This window comes from Clupea harengus, chromosome 1, assembly GCF_900700415.2.
Source record: "Clupea harengus chromosome 1, Ch_v2.0.2, whole genome shotgun sequence".
NCBI lineage: Eukaryota > Metazoa > Chordata > Actinopteri > Clupeiformes > Clupeidae > Clupea > Clupea harengus.
The window spans coordinates 10345087-10363528 of NC_045152.1; the positions used below are offsets into that span (position 1 = coordinate 10345087).

Here is an 18442-nt window from a genome sequence, read left to right on the forward strand (position 1 = left end):
GGGTTGCTTTAGTGCTTGCCTTGGGCTTGCCCAACGTTTGAATGTGTTGATAAACCCTTTGCCAATACAGACGTTATAGCAAGATTGGTTGGTGACCTGTCAATCACACCATTATAAATTGCTGACCCCTGTTTAACTTTCCCAGCAAGCTGTGAACTTTGTGGGTAGTTGGCTTGCTAATGTTGAATTGTTTACTGGCAGACACCTTGCAAATTCCCTTCTGATGTATCGTCTGGTTACAATAACAGGGTTTTTTGATTGTATAGTGTCTTACAGAAGGGTTACAAATAATGGAAGGGAAAAAAGCCAAACAAATTCCATTTAAATACAAACCCAGCCGCCTAAAGCGCTTGGTCCGCCATCTTTGTTGTTTTCCAGTTTTGCGAGCACTCCGCTAACGTTACATCACTTTATCGTTCCTACTGGCAGTGCGAATGCAAACAGAAAAAAAAACCATGAGGTTATGTAGTTCTCGGGGGAGCTCCCCAGTGGATAGTCCCTAGAACCGAGTCCCTAGAATGGTTTGGTCTGACAGCGCCTATACACTTCAACAGAGAGCGAGGGACAAACTCAGTCCCATCTACTTCACAGATTAAGAGCAGGCAACAGCCCACTATATCTTCTAGTGATGGTAGAGATTCCTCATGAAGGTCGTCTTTCTTATACACACACACTGCTATTTTCACCAACTTCAAAACTAGCTTGGATGTGGAGGGGGCTGTTTTGGCAAGTGGTACCTTATTCCAGCTGCAGTTTTAACTGCACAGCGAATAAGGAGCACAGTTCAGGAGTTTTTCAGGAGGGGGAAAAAAGCTCATGTTCTGTTTCCTTCCTTTAAGAGACAAAGAAAAGAGAGGAGAATCAGAGTGACTGGGTCCTACTGGAAGAGACAAAACAAATCAAGGTCAGCAACCTCACTTCCATGTCAAGCTGTTAGGTTAAGGTGACCTGTTTGCTTGGGGAACATACATGAACACTTGAGTTCTTGTGCAGAAACAACTACGACCACCACCTACCCGCACTGTCGCCATGGTCTAATTTAGATCTTCTGTATCACTTCATAATACAAAAACATCAGTAACAAAACAGACAAAGAACTCAAATTAAATCCCCTGCGATACAGAATATTTTTGCATCGGTCTTCAATACTTTGAAGATGCACTAAATGGTAGGCCACTGCACACCCTCACCTCACTGTGCACACACTCCTTTTCCCATCTAGTGATGGCATTGAGAGGTGAGCCTCTTCAAAAGCTCCTGCCGTGAGCCCAGAACAAAGCCCCCAGCCAAACAATACCACCGTTATTATCCATCAAACGGGGAAAGGGGGGGTAGAGCATGAAGATGGCGGGGAGAGAGACAAAAAAAAGAGAGGATAAAGTGAGAGCGAAAGAAGTGATACAACAGAAGAGGTAAAAGAGGGGTGAACAGCAGCTTGACAACTACATGAACCTCAGCCTCCAGTGCAGGTTCGTGCTGTTGTCACTGGCTGATGTTTCAATCACACATACAGTCTTTTCTGACTGCCAGGAACACCCGGTCAGGACAGCGCTCATTTCAACCCTTCCATATTTGAATATTATTTAAAGTTGGTTCTGAATTTTAATTACACACATGTGGATGTCATGAATAGCAACCTATAGTGCTGCTGAGAGACCTACAAGGTACATCCACAGAATAGGTGTGTGTCTAAAAAGCGTTATATATAAGTGAGCCTGCACACTGGGTAAATGGCCAATAAAAGTATGAGACCCTTCTTCCATTTGTTTTTTGGCATATCTACACAGCATTGAAGCAGACACACGTTCCTTCACAGAGGCTTCAGCACAGGGAAGGTATATTCAGTTACACGTGCTCTCTGGGGGCTGAACCTTTCCTCTGTCAAGGAAACAGGAACATCTTCATGACCAAAATCTTTGAAACACATGGCTGCATTCACCTTTGTACAGCTGTGCCCCTCCTGTCCTTACGTCACACATTAGGACCTGAGGTGATGTTGCCGTCACACACACGTCACTTCACACTTCCGTGTTCAAGCCATGGGGCCTTCAGGTGATGTTTGTGTCACTTGTGCGCCCCCTGAGATCTCTGCATGTACACACCAGTAATAAAGACTGTATGTATGGCGTGATGTGGCCTCAAGGTTACACACATTAGGACAGAAGGTCAATGCTGCAGGTTTCCCACTACCCCACAAAACCAGCTCCCCCTCCCCCACTAGCACACCAGTAACCTTCACCCTTATCTTGGTCTCAGATCAGTTTATACCTTTGACTGTGTGTGTGTGTGTGTGTGTACACACTCATACGCAGAACTGGGTTCATATGCCTTTGATGGTGGGTAAGAGAGTGTGGGCATGCTTTTGAAGAATATGTGTGTGCTGATCGGGTTTTACACACCTTTGAGTGTTCATGTCTGCGCGTGCGTGTGTGTGTGTGTGTCTATCCGAAGGGCAGAAAAACTCCCCGAGCCCTGAAGGTTGGAGGAGCAAGCTCCCATCCACGGCCACGGTTACAGAACCTTGTTGAAATGTGTGCCAAAAGTCTCAAGTGCATTCCAATCCACTCCATTCCATTCCTTTCTGACTAGGCGCTGGACCCTAATCCTGAGTAATCATAATCCTCAGCCTGATTAAAAAGACGAATGTAATTCCCCAGCTCGGCTACACTGATGGAGACTCGTCTTTAGTGAGGAGGAGAAACTAGGAAAGGAAGCAGAAAAGACAGACAGAAGGAACAAAGAGAGGAAGGAAGAAGGGAAGAAGACCAAAGCGAGCGAGCGAGCAAGAGAGAGAGAGAGAGGAAGACCAAAGCGAGCGAACAAGAGAGAGAGAGAGAGAGAGAGAGAGAGAGAGAGAGAGAGAGAGAGAAAGAAAGAAAGAAAGAAAGAGAGAGAGAAAAGACTAAACAGATGAAAGTGTAGAGATGTGTTTTTGGGGAAGTGTGGAAACATCCGAGATGCCACACGACTCTGGGTATCTGCTCACCATGCACCAGTTCACTACAGAATAGAATATGAGGGGAAAGGAGGGTGAGCACGATACAGCAGATAATAAATAGAAGTGGAAGAATGTACAATGAAAAACAGACACAGAAATCCAGATGAGCAACACGATAACAGATGTCATCCATTTAAATCCTGTAAACAAGATGACCTGTCAAAAGGTGAAAGGCCACTGGCACACACACACACACAAAGATAAACACAGCAGGTGGCGGTGATAAGAGGGAGTAAACGGAACATCTCAGGATGAACACAATAAAAAGCTGAACAAAATAATGGAAACAATTAAGCTGCCTGACTGGCTAGGTGAGCTGGAGGGTAAAAACAGGCTAAACTTGAACACAACGAGGTCACTGAGACCTGGTGAAGCAATTACCCAGCCACACACAAACACACACACTCTAACAATAAGCATTACCCTTTGGTGGTGCTGCTGACACAGGTCTGCATTACAGTGTCTTTTCTTTATTTCTATTCCCAAAACCAACAGGGGATATTATGGTTACACTCTCTCAATACATGAGATGCTAAGAGCCAGGCTTTCCCCCTTTGCTGAAATTTGCATCATAGAGTTTGCTGTGATACACTGAAACCCTAGCTTCTTAAATCTAGGACAGAGCATGGCCTACTCGACAACCTAATAGGCACGGCTCCTAGCAATAAAGACTCCCACAAAACGTAGACCAAAACAGACAGACAGACAGAAGGACAGATGGCGAAAAGGCAACCAAGCAGGGAGATGAATCCACATCTACTTCCTCCACCACCAACCAGCAGAAAATGAAAAGAAATCCAACATGGCTGCGGTGAGGGTTAGCAAATGGATGCTGAGGCTGCTTGTGGGTTTTGGATTACATTTACAATCTTTCATCTATTAGGGGAAGAGACTTTATTTAACTTTATTTAACCCTTCTGTAAGACAGTAGGCAAGAAACCATAACTAACATCTAGCTAGCAATTGATCTGGATTTTCTGTCAGATGTAACATCTGCCCCGCTAATGAAAGACAGCTCTGTGAATGTTTTCTGGCAAGTAGTTCAGAGGACAAGACAATCAGAGAGCCAGGGATTTAAACAGGGCAGAGGAGAAGTGGACAAACAAACCCAGGGTCAGAGACAGAAGGAAATACAGAGATGAAGAGAGAGGGGGTGAAAACAAATGTAGCAAAACATTTTATTTGAGGGAAAGGAATCCCCCCAAAAGACATGATGGAAAAATGGGGAAAAAAAAGGTTGCAAAGGAGTGGAGCAGTCTGAAGACAGAGGGGTCAGAGCAAAAAACTAAAGACAGAAAAATAGAAAAGGAGAAGGAAAGAAAGAAAGAAGATGGAGAGAAAGAAAAAGGGAAAGAGCGCGCATACACTCAAGCACACATGCAGATCCCTAGCAGCTTAGGCTAAATTAACATGCCCCCTTTTGTGCCTGCTTTCAGGAGCCGTCTGTGCTCTGGATCAGATGAGCATGAATGCTGCTTTACACGAGCTGACACTGTTGCCGGGAAACCGAATCTCTCCAACTGAAAGGGCGCCTGTAACCACACACACAGGAGCCATACGTCCGCAAACACACCCACACACGCTCACTCTACCTTTACTGAATGCATGCTGCTCTCACACAGGCTCACACAAATATGGCCGCCCTGAGGCCAGTGCAAGTTCAGGTGTCAAATGGTTAAATGTGTCACGGGAGGGGAGGTCCAAAGACAGGCCGTATGCTAAACCCAGGTTATCATGTTTACCCCAGGGTCTGCCAAAACACCACTGATATACCTCAGCTTCTACAGGGGGAGTGAAGAGGCAGGACTGATCCCATATCAGCACGAGTACAGCCCAGATGACACCAGATACAGAAAGTAAACAAGTGAAGGATGCTCCAGAGGAGGTGGAGGCATGCCTTACTCAAATCGGAGTCTTCTGAGTGCCCTACAAACCAATAGCATATAGGGCCAATGATTTTCCGCGATAACGGAAAACGGACGGAATTCGCGGAATGAACACTTTGAAACGGAATTGCACCTTTGAAACGGAAACATCATTTTGTTCATACAAATCGCCCAAATTCCCCTGTATTTTGGGCTGCAAGGCTATATTTCTTTCAAATAAACACAACAACGATTGCAACGATGAACAAACATTAATTAAAGAACAAAACCACTGAGAAAATGTCACGTCTGCGCTGAACTCTGCTCCGGCCACGCCCCCCTTTTCAACGGTTGACCCACAGATTTCCGCTAAAGCCACATTCAGTCACATTCACGCGCTCGTCTTCCCAATCGCATTTAAAACAAAAAATGTTTAGTCTTCTGTTCTGTTGATGGCTGGCAAACAACAATCTAAGAAGGGCACATATTATTCACTCATTTTAAGCCATCAATCTACCTCAGGGGGAACAAAATGAGCTGAAACGAAAAAAAACGGAATTCACCAAATGTGAAACGGAAAATGCATTTTTTTTAAACGGAAAATCATTGGCCCTAAGCATCGACTAGAGAGAGAGAACGCAGAAGAGGGTGAGAGATGAAGGATCTCTATAAATGAAAGCCTAAAGGTTTTTATGCTTGAGGTAACAACGCAACAGACGCATGAAGCTCACCTCCCTCACTCACACGCACGCACGCACGAACAGACAGGGGGAAGGACATACAACAAAATATAACCCACCTTGGCTGATGCTGTTTATCCAAACCTGTCAGAGGGGTGTGTGTGGGGGAGGGGGCTGTTTTCTGAAAGTCTTGGTATACTATTGGCCAATTTGTATTTCAGAATATCATCATAATGGTGAAGAGGGCAAATTAAATAGCAGAATTTTCCAATGTTCAGTAAAGTAGGCTAATTGACAAGAATTTCTAATGAGTTCAACTATATACTGAACTACAGACAATACAAGTAATGCCACATCGTAGTTATGCTGGAAAATCCATACAGAAGGAAGAAAAGAAACTGGTCTAAACAGTGTTCCGTTTCAGGAATATGCAAATACAAACACACACGGAATTCATTCCTAATAGCAAATCGGCGTTCAGCTAGCTCACTTAGTACTCTTGAGTATTTAACATGAGGTTTTCAAAACCTGGTGAATCAACCACGGGTTTTACGCTAACACTAACCATCAAGAATTTGACTGGTTTCCCGTGAAACCGGTAACTATCCCTACCGTCCTACTTTCTTGACCTTGTGAGTGCATGTTGGGTTTAACGAGCTGGGAGAGTAGCTTGGTACTTAACTGCGGCAATCATTCACTCTAGCCGACCCATGTCTATTTGACGCATGAAATACATTCATCTCAGCTTGCCGGTCCATGTTGGAGGGAGCCGAGGCATTAAGGTATCACGTGACGTCTGCAGTGAAGTGCACTAAGCTAGGAGCTGCAGGTAATGGTCATGAAACACCATTCCTTAAACAAGAACAAGAAATTAGGTAACGTGCATTCACTGCCACGGTAGTGAATAATGAGTATTCATGGGCACACACACAGAGGGCAAACTCCAGCAGGCCTAAATTCTAGTAGCCCAGCCTATACCGCCTACTGTCCCAAGGCCTAGTCGCCATGGAAACATGGGAATTTGGATGCTGGCAAGCCATGATAAGGGGTACCATTAGGCCTCTTAAATGAAGGGCGTTAATGATTACTAACGTCACTATTCAATTACATGCTCTACAGGTCTTCACAGACGGACTTCCAAAGCACGTCTATGTTGGGCGAGACCATGTACACCAGGTCAGCACCCATACTTCTCAGACTATTCCAAAACAATATTACACACCCTCCTCTAAAGTTGGCTGGAGCTCTTGAAACTAAATATAATATAAAATAAAATCCGGCTAAGAAATAATCTTACGAGGCTCAAATTCAAGGGTGCATGGGGGGAAAAAAGAAAAAAGTTAGCCTACTGAGTTGCACCGTATAACTAATTTCTCTAGATTTCTTCAGTGTTACGCTTGCGAGTAAGAAAACCAAAGTGTTAGGAAGAAGAGAACGGGAAAGGTGTTCAAGATGCCCCCCTATCACCTGCTGGCTCTACTCTCTGTCTCTGGAAACCCGCATATGAGGTGCGATACGGTGGTGAAACAGAACACGTCCCTAACTCATTTACGTTGCAGGGATGCGTTCTTAGGGATGCGTCTGGTCACAGCCCAACAATCCGCTGTTAGCGGGCAGGTATCCATGACAACTCTGGAAGCTGTTTGGCAATTCATGTGCAGGAAATTGCCTGTCTAGTGACAGAACAGTCAAGGCGACCAAGCTACAAGGCCTGGCCAAGCCAATCTATGCGTATGCACCATATGAAACTGAAAGCAAAATATGATAAAACATAAAATGAAACATGAAATATCACACAAAATATGATACACCAATTGGAAAGATTAAGAATAAAAGGATTTTAGTTTTTATTTTCAGTTTATCAGTATGTGTAGTTGTGATGCATTACGTCTTTACAAATAGGACTGAACTTGAACACAGAACTTTTTTTTCTGTGTTCCTAAATTTTGTACACTTGGGCGAAAAAAAAGTAAACAGAGCCCTGGGTGGCTACCTAAATACATGTGGTCTTTCAAGGTCACGGGGAATGACTTTGGGAATGCATGCGTGGCAAAGCATTACATCAGTGTATCACGTGAAGCCAACTCAAGGCAAAACCACACCACACCCACCCACCCACCGCACCATACTCTCTGACCCCTCTTCTCTGTGCAGCGTCTGTGTGTGTGTGTGTGTGTGTGTGTGTGTGAGCCATCAGGAGCCTATCACAGTAGAGCCGAGTGGCTCACATTGGAAAAATGTGACATGAATTTACCTTCAGGATATCACTCAGGATCACTCACTTACAGCTTTCTTTAGAGTGATCAGAACTACGTTGCTCGCTCTCTCTCTCTGTCTGTCTGTCTCACTCACTCCCTCATTTCTTACCTCACATACACTTGTGTGTCATAATCTGCATGTAAGCCTATTTAGTCTTACACAATGGTCATGTGACTTGACTTCTCGCTGAAATGTAGGTTAGCCTGCATGCGTCTGTCCATGCCGGCTGCACCGCAAATACAGCCTGCCGCTGTCTGGAATGCTGCCTCAACGTTCCAGAAACATTTCCACCATATAGCAAGCCACAAGGGTAAAAAAACACAAGGCATCAGCATTAACACATCTAGTGTAGACTAGGGCGAAATATGAAAATCTTAAAGACATAAGTAGAAGTCTGACCTGCTTTTGTTCACTTTGTAAACAACATTAAACATAATCAGCCTTAATAACCACCACTCATCTCCACTTCTATATTCTGAGCAGAGGGGTGACTTATATGTATTGACTGGCCACTGTGCACTTAAAAATACCACTGCAAGCCACCTGTCACAAGCTCAAACACTTCCAGAGCAGGCTAAAGCTGAATCAGCAGGCTGACGGGTTCACCACGCTAGCACTGAATGCCTAATGGCTTTCTGGGTAAAAATTAGATCCTCTCTCCCATGCCCAAAAACTCCCAACAGCAGCTCCCTATAAAGTCAGGGGGGAAAGCAGAGTAAGAGTGAGTCTTACGCACTAGGAGTGACTAAACAGAGACAGTGAGTGTCTATATGCGTTTGGGAAGATAAGGGACTCCGGTCCTTAACTTTTCGAAAGACAACCAGCCCAGAGTAGAGAACCAAGTTTGTCTTCTTTCATGTACAAACAATCCCACACAACCAGCAACACACGTCCACACCGTTACGTATGCAGAGCTCACTTTTGCGCACGTGCGCGCAGACACACAGACACACATATACTCACAAAGGGGGTTTCAGGGATATATTTTGAGTACTGCTCTCAGCTGTCAGCCACACTCTTAAACCGGAAACCTTGATATCAGAGATGAAATTCAGGTGCACTTCCACTGTAGAACAGAGGACTCAGACTTCCAGCTTGGTCTCTGTGCACTTGTCTGCAATCAAATCGCCATCTGTGTTCTCAGCTCATCTCTTCATCTCTGGCTGTTCTTCAGCTTCCTACTGAGACTTTTGGTTGCTTAACAACCAGCACACAACCTTTGCACAGGCTCAAAGGGCACCACTTCACAAACACAGCACTAACAGTCACAATCTGAACATTCAGTTTCCCTGCTTAAATTGGCTCGAACTATTTCTACAGTGCCACAAACAACCTGAAAGCCATCTACTTTTTCACTTTGCCATAAGCATAGCTAACGGTGACCATTCATACACACATAGAGCTATCCTCAGACAGGGATCTCAAGAACCCTACTGAAAGAGGATTGTATGTTAAAACATTGCACAGTGGCATACCTTTTATTCTTCCTACACACAGACACACACACATTTTTGTGCAGGTGTACTCACAGTGGCACGTGTCTCTGCTCCACGTCCACGCGTCCAAGCTCGTCCTCCTCCACGTCGGTCTCCCCGCCGCTGCTGCTCTCGGTGGCGTCCGAGTCGAAGGCCTCCTCGGCCGCGTGCAGGTTGGTGGAGCCGCTCAGGGACAGCCTCTCCAGCTCGGCAGGAACCGAGCCCCCCTTCAGGAATCGGCTCAGACCCTCTCGTTCCTGGGGGGTGAGTGCGGTGACCGAGGTGGTGGTGGTGGTGGTGGCGGCGGCAGAGATGGAGGTGGAAGCAGTGGGGCCCTCTTTCTTGCGCAGGGCCTCGAGGGGAACAAGCGTGCTCTGCAGGAGTCCGCCCAGCTGCTGCTGTAAGTGCCGCTCCACCTGCTTGGCCTGCACCACCTGCAGACGCTTACGCAGACGCCGCAGACGGCCATCAATCTGTCCCTGACGGCTCGTGCTCTGTTGCGTCCGCACACGCAGCTCGGTTCCCAGGCTGCCCAACGTTGGTGCAGGGTGATTATGCGCAGGGCTGCTGATGGGGGGTTCCAACGAGCAGGAGGGAGGGAGCGAGGAGTCTGTTGCCGCCAGCGATGGGGGCCGGTCTGTACTGCTGCTGCAACTGTTGTTGTTTTCTGTGGGGTCCTGTGATGGGGTAGAGCTGCTAGAGGGTGGTGGAGGCGGTTGCTCAGGGTTACTGTTATCCTGGGAGACGTCGGCTGCGTGCTGGGGATCTGCCCCTCCTCCTCCGCCACTCCTGAAAGGGCCGTTGCCGTGGAGACCTCCTCGTGAGGCAGACTCCAGAGGCGGAGGGGGAGAGTCCGAACCGGACCCCGATCCTGCGGGAGTCCTGGTGCCGTTAGACCCTCCATTAAGAGCGGCGGGGTTGCCGGTGGCCAGCAGTCCGTCCCGCTCCATCCCTGGCGCGGGCCTCGTCAGCCTCTTGGCCACGCCGTTGAAGGGGGGCGCGCCAGTGCCACTCATGAGGCTGCGCAGGCGTTCCTCTGAGAGCTCCAGCTCCAGCGAGGGCCGTTGGCGGGGCAGGAAGTACTCCTTACTGGACGGCACCGCTGTCACATCCGAGCACAGGTACGAGGCCACCAATGGCTGCAGCCGGCCCAGCGCGTGAGGCGGGGCTTCGGGCTGTGATGATGGCTCCTCACGCTTGCAGGACGGGACCGCTACACTGCTGCCGCCTCCGCTGCTGTTGCTGTTGCCGTTGCCGACAGGTGTGGTGTGGGGGTGGTGCTCAGGGGAGGGGGGCTGGGTTGCGGCCGCTCGGCTGCGCTTCACAACAGCGCCGTTGCTGGGCGTGACACCTGGCTGCACAGGATTGGGCGAGAGAGTTGAGGGCGGGGCCAGCTTGAAGCGGATGCGGTGGGCTTCGGGCGGAGCGTCAGTCAGAGCGGGCGCCATCGCAGCCATGCAGCGAAAGGGGGAGGGGGAGGGGGGCGGCCGGGAGGGGGCGTCTGGCACCGCTCAGGCCAGATCCACTGCACCCAGCTACCACTACCCACTCTCCACAGCACAGCCTGGGGGGGAGAGACAGGAAGAGCCAGACAGGGAGCAGAAAAGAAAGAGAAAGAATACTATTAGACGTCACATTATTAGATTACATTATGACCCAATGAATAACAGAAAGAGGAGGAGAAATGTAGAAATGTTTTCAGTGAAAGGCATCAAAGAGAATTATCACACTGAACTGACCAAAGGCCTATATAAAAACCTCAACCATACATGCCCATTGCCTTTGCCGATTTTACCATGGCAGCAAGTATACTCCTGCGGACACGGTCTGCTCACAGTGCGTGCTGGTAGGTATGGCGCAAAATTTCATCGTCAGCATAGTCTGCGCAGCACCAATATTTTGTGTCCTTGCAGACTTCTGCTTGTTGACTGCACATTGTTTCAGGCACTGGCTCAAGGTCAAAAGAAAACAAGATCTATTTACACTATTTATTAATATAGCATGACGCTTTTATACAAAATGACTTGCAGTACAAATGCACATTTTCATTAGTAGGTTTGCTCCCAGGGAATAAATTTATGGGAGACTCACTGATAAAATGAGAGTTATGTTTAGGTCATGCTTCAGTGAATCATAGCTGATTAGATTGCCAGCAATGGTATTTTAAGATAGCATTTCTATTTAGATATAGAAGAGTAAACAGTTATGAAGGGGCAGAGAAAACATATAGGACCTATAAAAAACAGTCTTTAGATTCACGATTATTTCAAACTGTGTGATGGAGCTTGTGCACTGAGACGTGTCCGCAACAGCAGAAAGACGAGTATACTTTGGACACCAGCATGCACACATCCGTGTCCACGGGAGTATACCTGCTCCTTAACTTTTACTTAGTAACAAAATTTTGTCTCGTCATATAGTAACACCAGCCACATCAACAACGCTTATGTAGCAGTCTGTACCGGAACCCACTAACAGCAAACCTTCTGCCAGGTGGACATTACCACTGTATTTGCTCCGAGGGTTATAAAGCAATTACTCAAGTTCAGATTATGCCTTACCCTACCAGCTCCAGAAAGACCAACTGGCCTGCTGGTCCTCTAACTCATGCCTTACGGGCCAAACGGCCACAGAAACCCCCTAAAACTCCACACAGGTCATAGAGTCATATCCATGCCAGCTCAACATCCAAAAGCAGCAGGTGTGTGATGACACTGTAGCTGTTTGAAACATGAGGGGCAGGGCGGGGTGGTATGCACATGGACACAAGCTGTGATTGCTGTGATGTGTGCGAGTGAGTGAGTGTGCGTGTGTGTGTGTGTGTGTGAGACTGCTGTGTGAAGCATGAGGGGCCAACAGCTGACTGTACCACAGATGTAGGTCAGAGCACTGGCCATAGTCAAGGCCTATAGATACCCAGACATGCGTTGGTTGGGAAAGGGGGAGGGGAGAATGGAGGAATTTTCACAGATCTGGCAACAAAAGGCGGCAAAGCACAAAGGGGATTCTACACACAAGGGGAAATTCCACCATTTAACCCACACTCTACTGGGGCCCAACACGGGGCTCTGATCCAAAAAACAACACTAGGTCTCTTTTTCTCCACTCTTTAGTGTTCGTTTTGTGTCCAGTCCATGCAAAAAAAAGAAACCTCTTTACTATCCTGAACGCATCCGACTCCCAGGGCCACAGGCCCACTGACTTCTGGCTTCACTAAAGCATGGCCATGTAAATCAAATGGCTGCCTGTGGCCCCTCAGGAAGCCAGGAGGCACCAGTGCCTTTCACACAGGCTCTAGATGACGTGGTACCCGGCAGTGTTATATAACCATGCGACTGTTTCAACCCATGGGGCAGATGATCCAAGAAATGCACAGCCAAGAATGCTCACCACGACATGCTGCCAGCCAGACCACTATGCTATCAAGAGCTTGGCATGGAGAGAATGGGAGTGCGAGAAGAGGGAAGGGGGACGGGGAGGGGTAAAGATAAGGGTTTAAAACAAGCATTGCATGGGAGGGAGCCAAGATGAGAATGAAATCCCCATCCTCTGTTCCTACAAACTCATGATCCATCAAGATTTCAAAACATGTCTTACGTCTTAAGAAAAATGTCCCACAGAAACGTAATGTGTGTTTAGTTAATCACTCCAGGGGATTCTCCAGTATTTTATGCAGTACCCTTTGTCAAAGTCAGTTTCTACCTACAAGCATGAGGGAGTTTCTGGGAAACAGATGACACACACACACACACACACACACACACACACACACACACACACACACACACACACAACAACAAATGCTGCAGAGCCTCACTTGCTCACAGGCCAGTGCTGTGAATGACAGCTGAAAGGCTTGCACGTTGCTCCCGGCTCTTGCTGCTAAGAGGCGGCATTTGGGAAATGAAACGCCTCGCCAGCTTCAGAGCTACCTACTCTGGCATCTCTGCTAACTCACTGGGAGAGGATGCCTTTGTTCTACAGATGATGCCACAGATGAGGCTTCAGTAGAGAAGGGGGGTGTGTGTGTGTGTGTGTGTGTGTGTGTGTGTGTCAGCATGAAAAAAGACATGTCATCGACGCTGCCTATCCCTGAAGGAAGTGATTTTATTGATGAAGTTGCAGAAGGGGGGATGGAGATGGGCGTGCCTGCGCTCTTCAGCAGTCAGAGGAACTGTCTGTGCTTCAGAGAATGCGCAGCCTGTCACTTTCTTTAAGGTTCTCACATTTCTCCTCGTCTCTGAGTCACTTCCTCTTTCCTTCTTTCTCTCTCACACGTCCTCAACATGAGGAGTCTTGAATTGCACAGGCAGTGTGTGTGTGGTGTGTGTATGTGTGTGTGTGTGGGGGGGGGGGGGCTGAACAAACAAGCAGCTGAAGGTTAAAAAAAGAGAAGTTAAACTGATTCTGAAAACCTCTTCCAAATTTGGGTCCACACAATTAGCTCCCTCAGCTGCAGAGGGAATCGGGAGTGTGGTGGTGCAGCAGCTTCCCCAGGAAATCAAGACATGAAAATAATCATGCAGTTCATGAAGATTTCATGAGGCTCAGTAGTTTAAGATGAGCCTTCAGTCAAATTCGCCCTCCTTAATCTTCAAAGCAAAACTGGGTTCTCCCTAACCTTCGGTTTCATACACACAATCAGAGAATTTCAACCTCGTCCTTCTGGAACATTCTAATGGAATCTTCCAAAATAAACGCCACTTATCACTCTTGCTTTTGAAAATCCAATCATCTGAGAATGCTGGCACACTGGGAACCTCATCTGTATTGGAACAAAGGTCCATGTGTGAGTGTGTGTGATAAAGAATGGGTGTGTGAGAGAGAGAAAGAAAGAAAGAAAGAAAGAAAGAAAGAAAGTGAGTGAGTGAGTGAGTGAGTGAGTGAGTGAGTGAGTGAGTGAGTGAGTGAGTGAGTGAGTGAGTGAGTGAGTGAGTGAGTGAGTGAGGTGCGTGTGTGTGAATGGGAGTGAGAGCAAGAGAGTGGAAGGATGTAAGAGAAGCAGGGGCAAGACAGAGGAGTCACCAGTAGCCATGTGGTTTCTTTGCACTACAACTTGTTGACTGGGTCAGTGACACCATCTTGCCCCTCCCAGCAAGGCCTACGGGTCCACAAACAAGGCTGAAGCCATGGCCTTGTTCCAAGAATAGATTTTATCTGCATTCTAAGTCATCTTGTGATTGACACAGTTTTAACCTTGAGAGTCGAGTAGAAAAACCAGAGGGTGTGATAAACAAAGTGAAGGACAAGGAAAGCCGAGGAAGAAGTAAACCAAACAGACATTTAAATGGATCTTTGGTAAGATCCTTCCAATAAGGCAATCCTTGGTTTGGTGGAATATCCAAATCTTTAAAAAATTGGGTAGGTAGGTCAAATGTATTAATTTACCTAACTCTGACACTCTTGTTTTTAGACAATACAACAATAAAAGCTGGCTATAAAAAAAAAAAAAAAAAAAAAAAAAAAACACTCTACTTGAAAGTGGTTTTCCAGATTAGATGTAAAGGGCATTTTATAGTTCAGAAAATAGAACAACAGCAACAAGATGTCAGTGTTTCCCCTACCATTATATTAGGGGGGCGCCCCGCCCCCCCAACGGCACCCCCCGCCCCCCCTGGAAGGTCAAGTTAATTTTGTTCAATTTTATTTTCTAAAAAGCGCCAGATCACAACGGAAGTCATTTAAGGTTACCTTTCCTATAGAACATGTCTATAGCTTGTTTTTTTATTAAACAACATAAATAGCCTTATGTTATTTATCTTATTTACACGACGGCATGTCATTTTTGTCTCTACATGGTCATGCGTTTACAATTCTCCTCTGCTCTCTGTATCGCGCACGGCGCACAAACACACAGACACGTGCGCGCACACACAGGTGATGAGCACACTCCCACCAGCGGACAGAATTGGGCTTAAGAATCAGTGCACAGCTACGGACACTTTTAAGCTTTTAAGAACACATTTCCAGGCGTTCATCTTTTCTTAGGTTTGTCTTTCGAAGTCCGTAAGAAGACACTTAAGAAAATGTTCGAGAATGAGGCCCAATGAGAATGGCTACACGAGACGTGGAAGCAGAACGTATGCCCAGGTCCGCACCGAAAATTCAAAAATAGATCTGGCTTGCATTTTTATCATTTTCCGCGAGTTGTGCGTGGCCCTTTTTACATAGAGTCTGGTACACGAAATGTAACATGAAATGTAATGACAATTATTTATTTTTCTGTGAATAATGAAGGAAGCAATACATCCGATTATTTTCCAAACCCTCAAGAGCTGTTGCCATGGAGAGTTAACGTTACTTTCTGTTTGAAGATGAGGTAGCAGCTAGTGTTGAAGAATGGATGACTTGAAATTTGACGATTTAAATTAATATATGAAATTGAACAACATCAACACCTTTACGGATAAAATAAATAAACAAGGATAGCAAAACAGATTGATAAGCATAGAATGAGAACGGCAGAAACGCAGGCAGGACGTCAGATGACGAGACAGATCACAGTGACACAGGCTGGTTTTTTTCCGTCATATGTGAAGGCTGAGACATTCATAACAATTTATTCAGTCTTACTGATGGTCCTTTTGTAATGTCAACAGGTGCACTTCGTTGTGGACAGGACATTTTTGAGATCGTCAAATTCACACCTAACAACCAATTTAGTGGAATTATTTTGTTTATTTTTTAGATTTAGAAATAAAATAGTCTCGAGTAGCACAGGAATCCCGCCTGTTTGAGACTGTGGTGGCAAGCGCAAGGCTCTGTTTGGTCGTGAGTGAGTGAGCCTCGCGAGCAGGCAGACAGACAGTGATAACGTCTAGTAGTAAACAGACTGGGAGCCACTGTCCGACCCAAGCTGGTGAAATCTGCCATAGTCAGCTGCTGGATATAAAGGTATAGCACATGAAGTTTAAAATATTAAAAGAAACGAAATGGTTAAATCACCACGAGATAATAATAGATGTCGTGGCTCTCTTTTATCATGCCGGTTCATTGATCCTGTGGGTATGCTACCCTACTCAGTAGCTCCACCAGCTATAACTAGCTAGTGAATTTTAGCCTATAACGTTAACCTACTCACTTGAGCTGCAAATTCCTACCATGTTACAGTATAATTAACACCTATCTCAGCAGATGTCTTCAATATGTTTATTGTTGTGCCATATTTTAAATCTAAATGTGTTAATTTATCTTCCTAAAACCCACTAGAGGACACTATTTAGAAGGATATTTTCCCAAAATTCTTATGGGGGAGCATACCCACAAACCCACCTACTTTTGCTGGGTCACAGGTCACAGCCCCCCCCCCCCCCCCCCAAATGTGGGAACCTAGATTCGCCTCTGGTTGTGGATAAGTAAAGCCTATTTTGCTACATTTTTGTAGTCCTGGCTATCTTTTGTTTGGCATATTGGCATGGTTATTTAGAGGACCATTTCTCAATGGTTTTGTTCTTGATGAATGAATGTTTGTTTATTAAATCAGTTATTTTTCAACAAATAACACAATTAAGATTACAAAGAGAAAAATTCGCAACTTTTTATCGCAACTTTCACTTCCTCCGGCAATTTCATCGCGACAAACTCCTTAAAACACAGCAACTTTCATCGAAAAAGCTCCCGCGAAATCACGATTTTAGGCCGCAACTATCTCAAAAATGTTTCCCCCCCCCCCCCCCCCCCCCCCCCCCAAAGCTGTAAACCTAGGGGAAACACTGAGATGTTATGTATACTCCTTTCACTCTCTACTTAAATGTTTCAGCAATATTTTGAAAGGCAACATTCTACCGAAAGTAACTTTCGTAAATCCTCAAATAAAGACCGGGATTCAATTAGAGGCCGGGCTTCAGATAGTAGCCGGGGGCGTGGTCGATACGGACAAATAAAAGCCGGGCCCCGTATACAAGCCGGGGGTAAAAAAAAGGTACCGGTAGCCTATTTTACTGTAGCCTACCAGCATCAGTCCATCGGCACAAAGCAGACATCACAATTTAATTGAATGCATTTCATAAATACATGTTGTTGGCTTATTTCATGGCTGTTTGCAATAATAAAAAGAAATGTTTCAGCCTACAAGGCGAATTTGTTATTATACAGTTACTTGCCTAAACCATAGAAGAGCCAAAATACCTATTTTTAATGATTTTGTTGCCGTTTCGTGATTTCCGCTAAGAAAAAAAATGTTCTTCAGGCTTATAGAACTTTAACGTCCCAGGTGTTGCGTAGCAACCCATTACTTGCCGACTTCAAGTTAGAATGGCATTCCGCTACGTTAAATTACGGACTTCTTGCAGAATGATATGAAAGATGTGAATTAGAAGCACAAAACCCGTTGCCAATGACAGCGGTCATTAACTTTTCGAGGTGGTGAATATCAAGAAATTACAGACCTGCTAACGTTGGGGTGCCCCATTCAAATCAACTGAACTTTTTTGAACATTCTGAAGAGCCGTAAGAAATAAAGGGGTGCCCCTAATACAAGCCTGCCCCAAATACAGGCCGGTGCGCTGTGCAGCCTAAGTAAATAAACGCCCCGGGCACTATTTGAGGATTTACGATATTTCAAGACCACTCAAACTTACTTTAATAGCACAAGCCACTGTGTGCTCTCTGTATTTAGCTTTTAATAACAGGCTAGGGCCTATATCAAACAGACTAGGGCCTATATAAAACAGACTAGGGCCTATATCAAACAACAGGCTAGGGCCTATATCAAACAACAGGCTAGGGCCTATATCAAACAACAGGCTAGGGCCTATATCAAACAACAGACTAGGGCCTATATCAAACAACAGGCTAGGGCCTATATCAAACAACAGACTAGGGTTGTCACGATACCAAAATTATGACTTCGATACTATCTGCCAAAATATCACGATACCCGATACTTACGATACGATACCACAAATACGATACGATACCACAAATACGATACTGGTATATTTATCTATGATAGTAATAAACAAAACATCTGTAAGGTTCCCTTTTTTACCAGCTTGTTCCTACCCAGCTTTTTGATCACTTAACAAATGGCATTCATATTAGTATTAGCCCACAGCAAGATATTATTGAAAACTACATGGTGACATCATAGCATTGATTATACACGGCTATGTAGATCTATTGTCCGTATCTGACTATATGACTACATAGTTATTTCCATAAGTA

General features: G+C 45.7%; 1 protein-coding gene across 4 annotated transcripts in view; it reads right to left on the reverse strand.

The window, feature by feature from the left end:
• Window positions 1–18442, reverse strand: part of kansl1b (KAT8 regulatory NSL complex subunit 1b) — a 68423-nt gene that overhangs the window by 33305 nt on the left and 16676 nt on the right. For all 4 annotated transcript variants that reach the window (XM_031567327.2, XM_031567311.2, XM_012816863.2 and 1 more), the window contains one exon: window positions 9332–10841. In XM_031567327.2, the coding sequence (XP_031423187.1) occupies window positions 9332–10734 (1403 nt within the window). In that variant the 5' untranslated portion in view covers window positions 10735–10841. The remainder of the gene's footprint in view (window positions 1–9331; window positions 10842–18442) is intronic.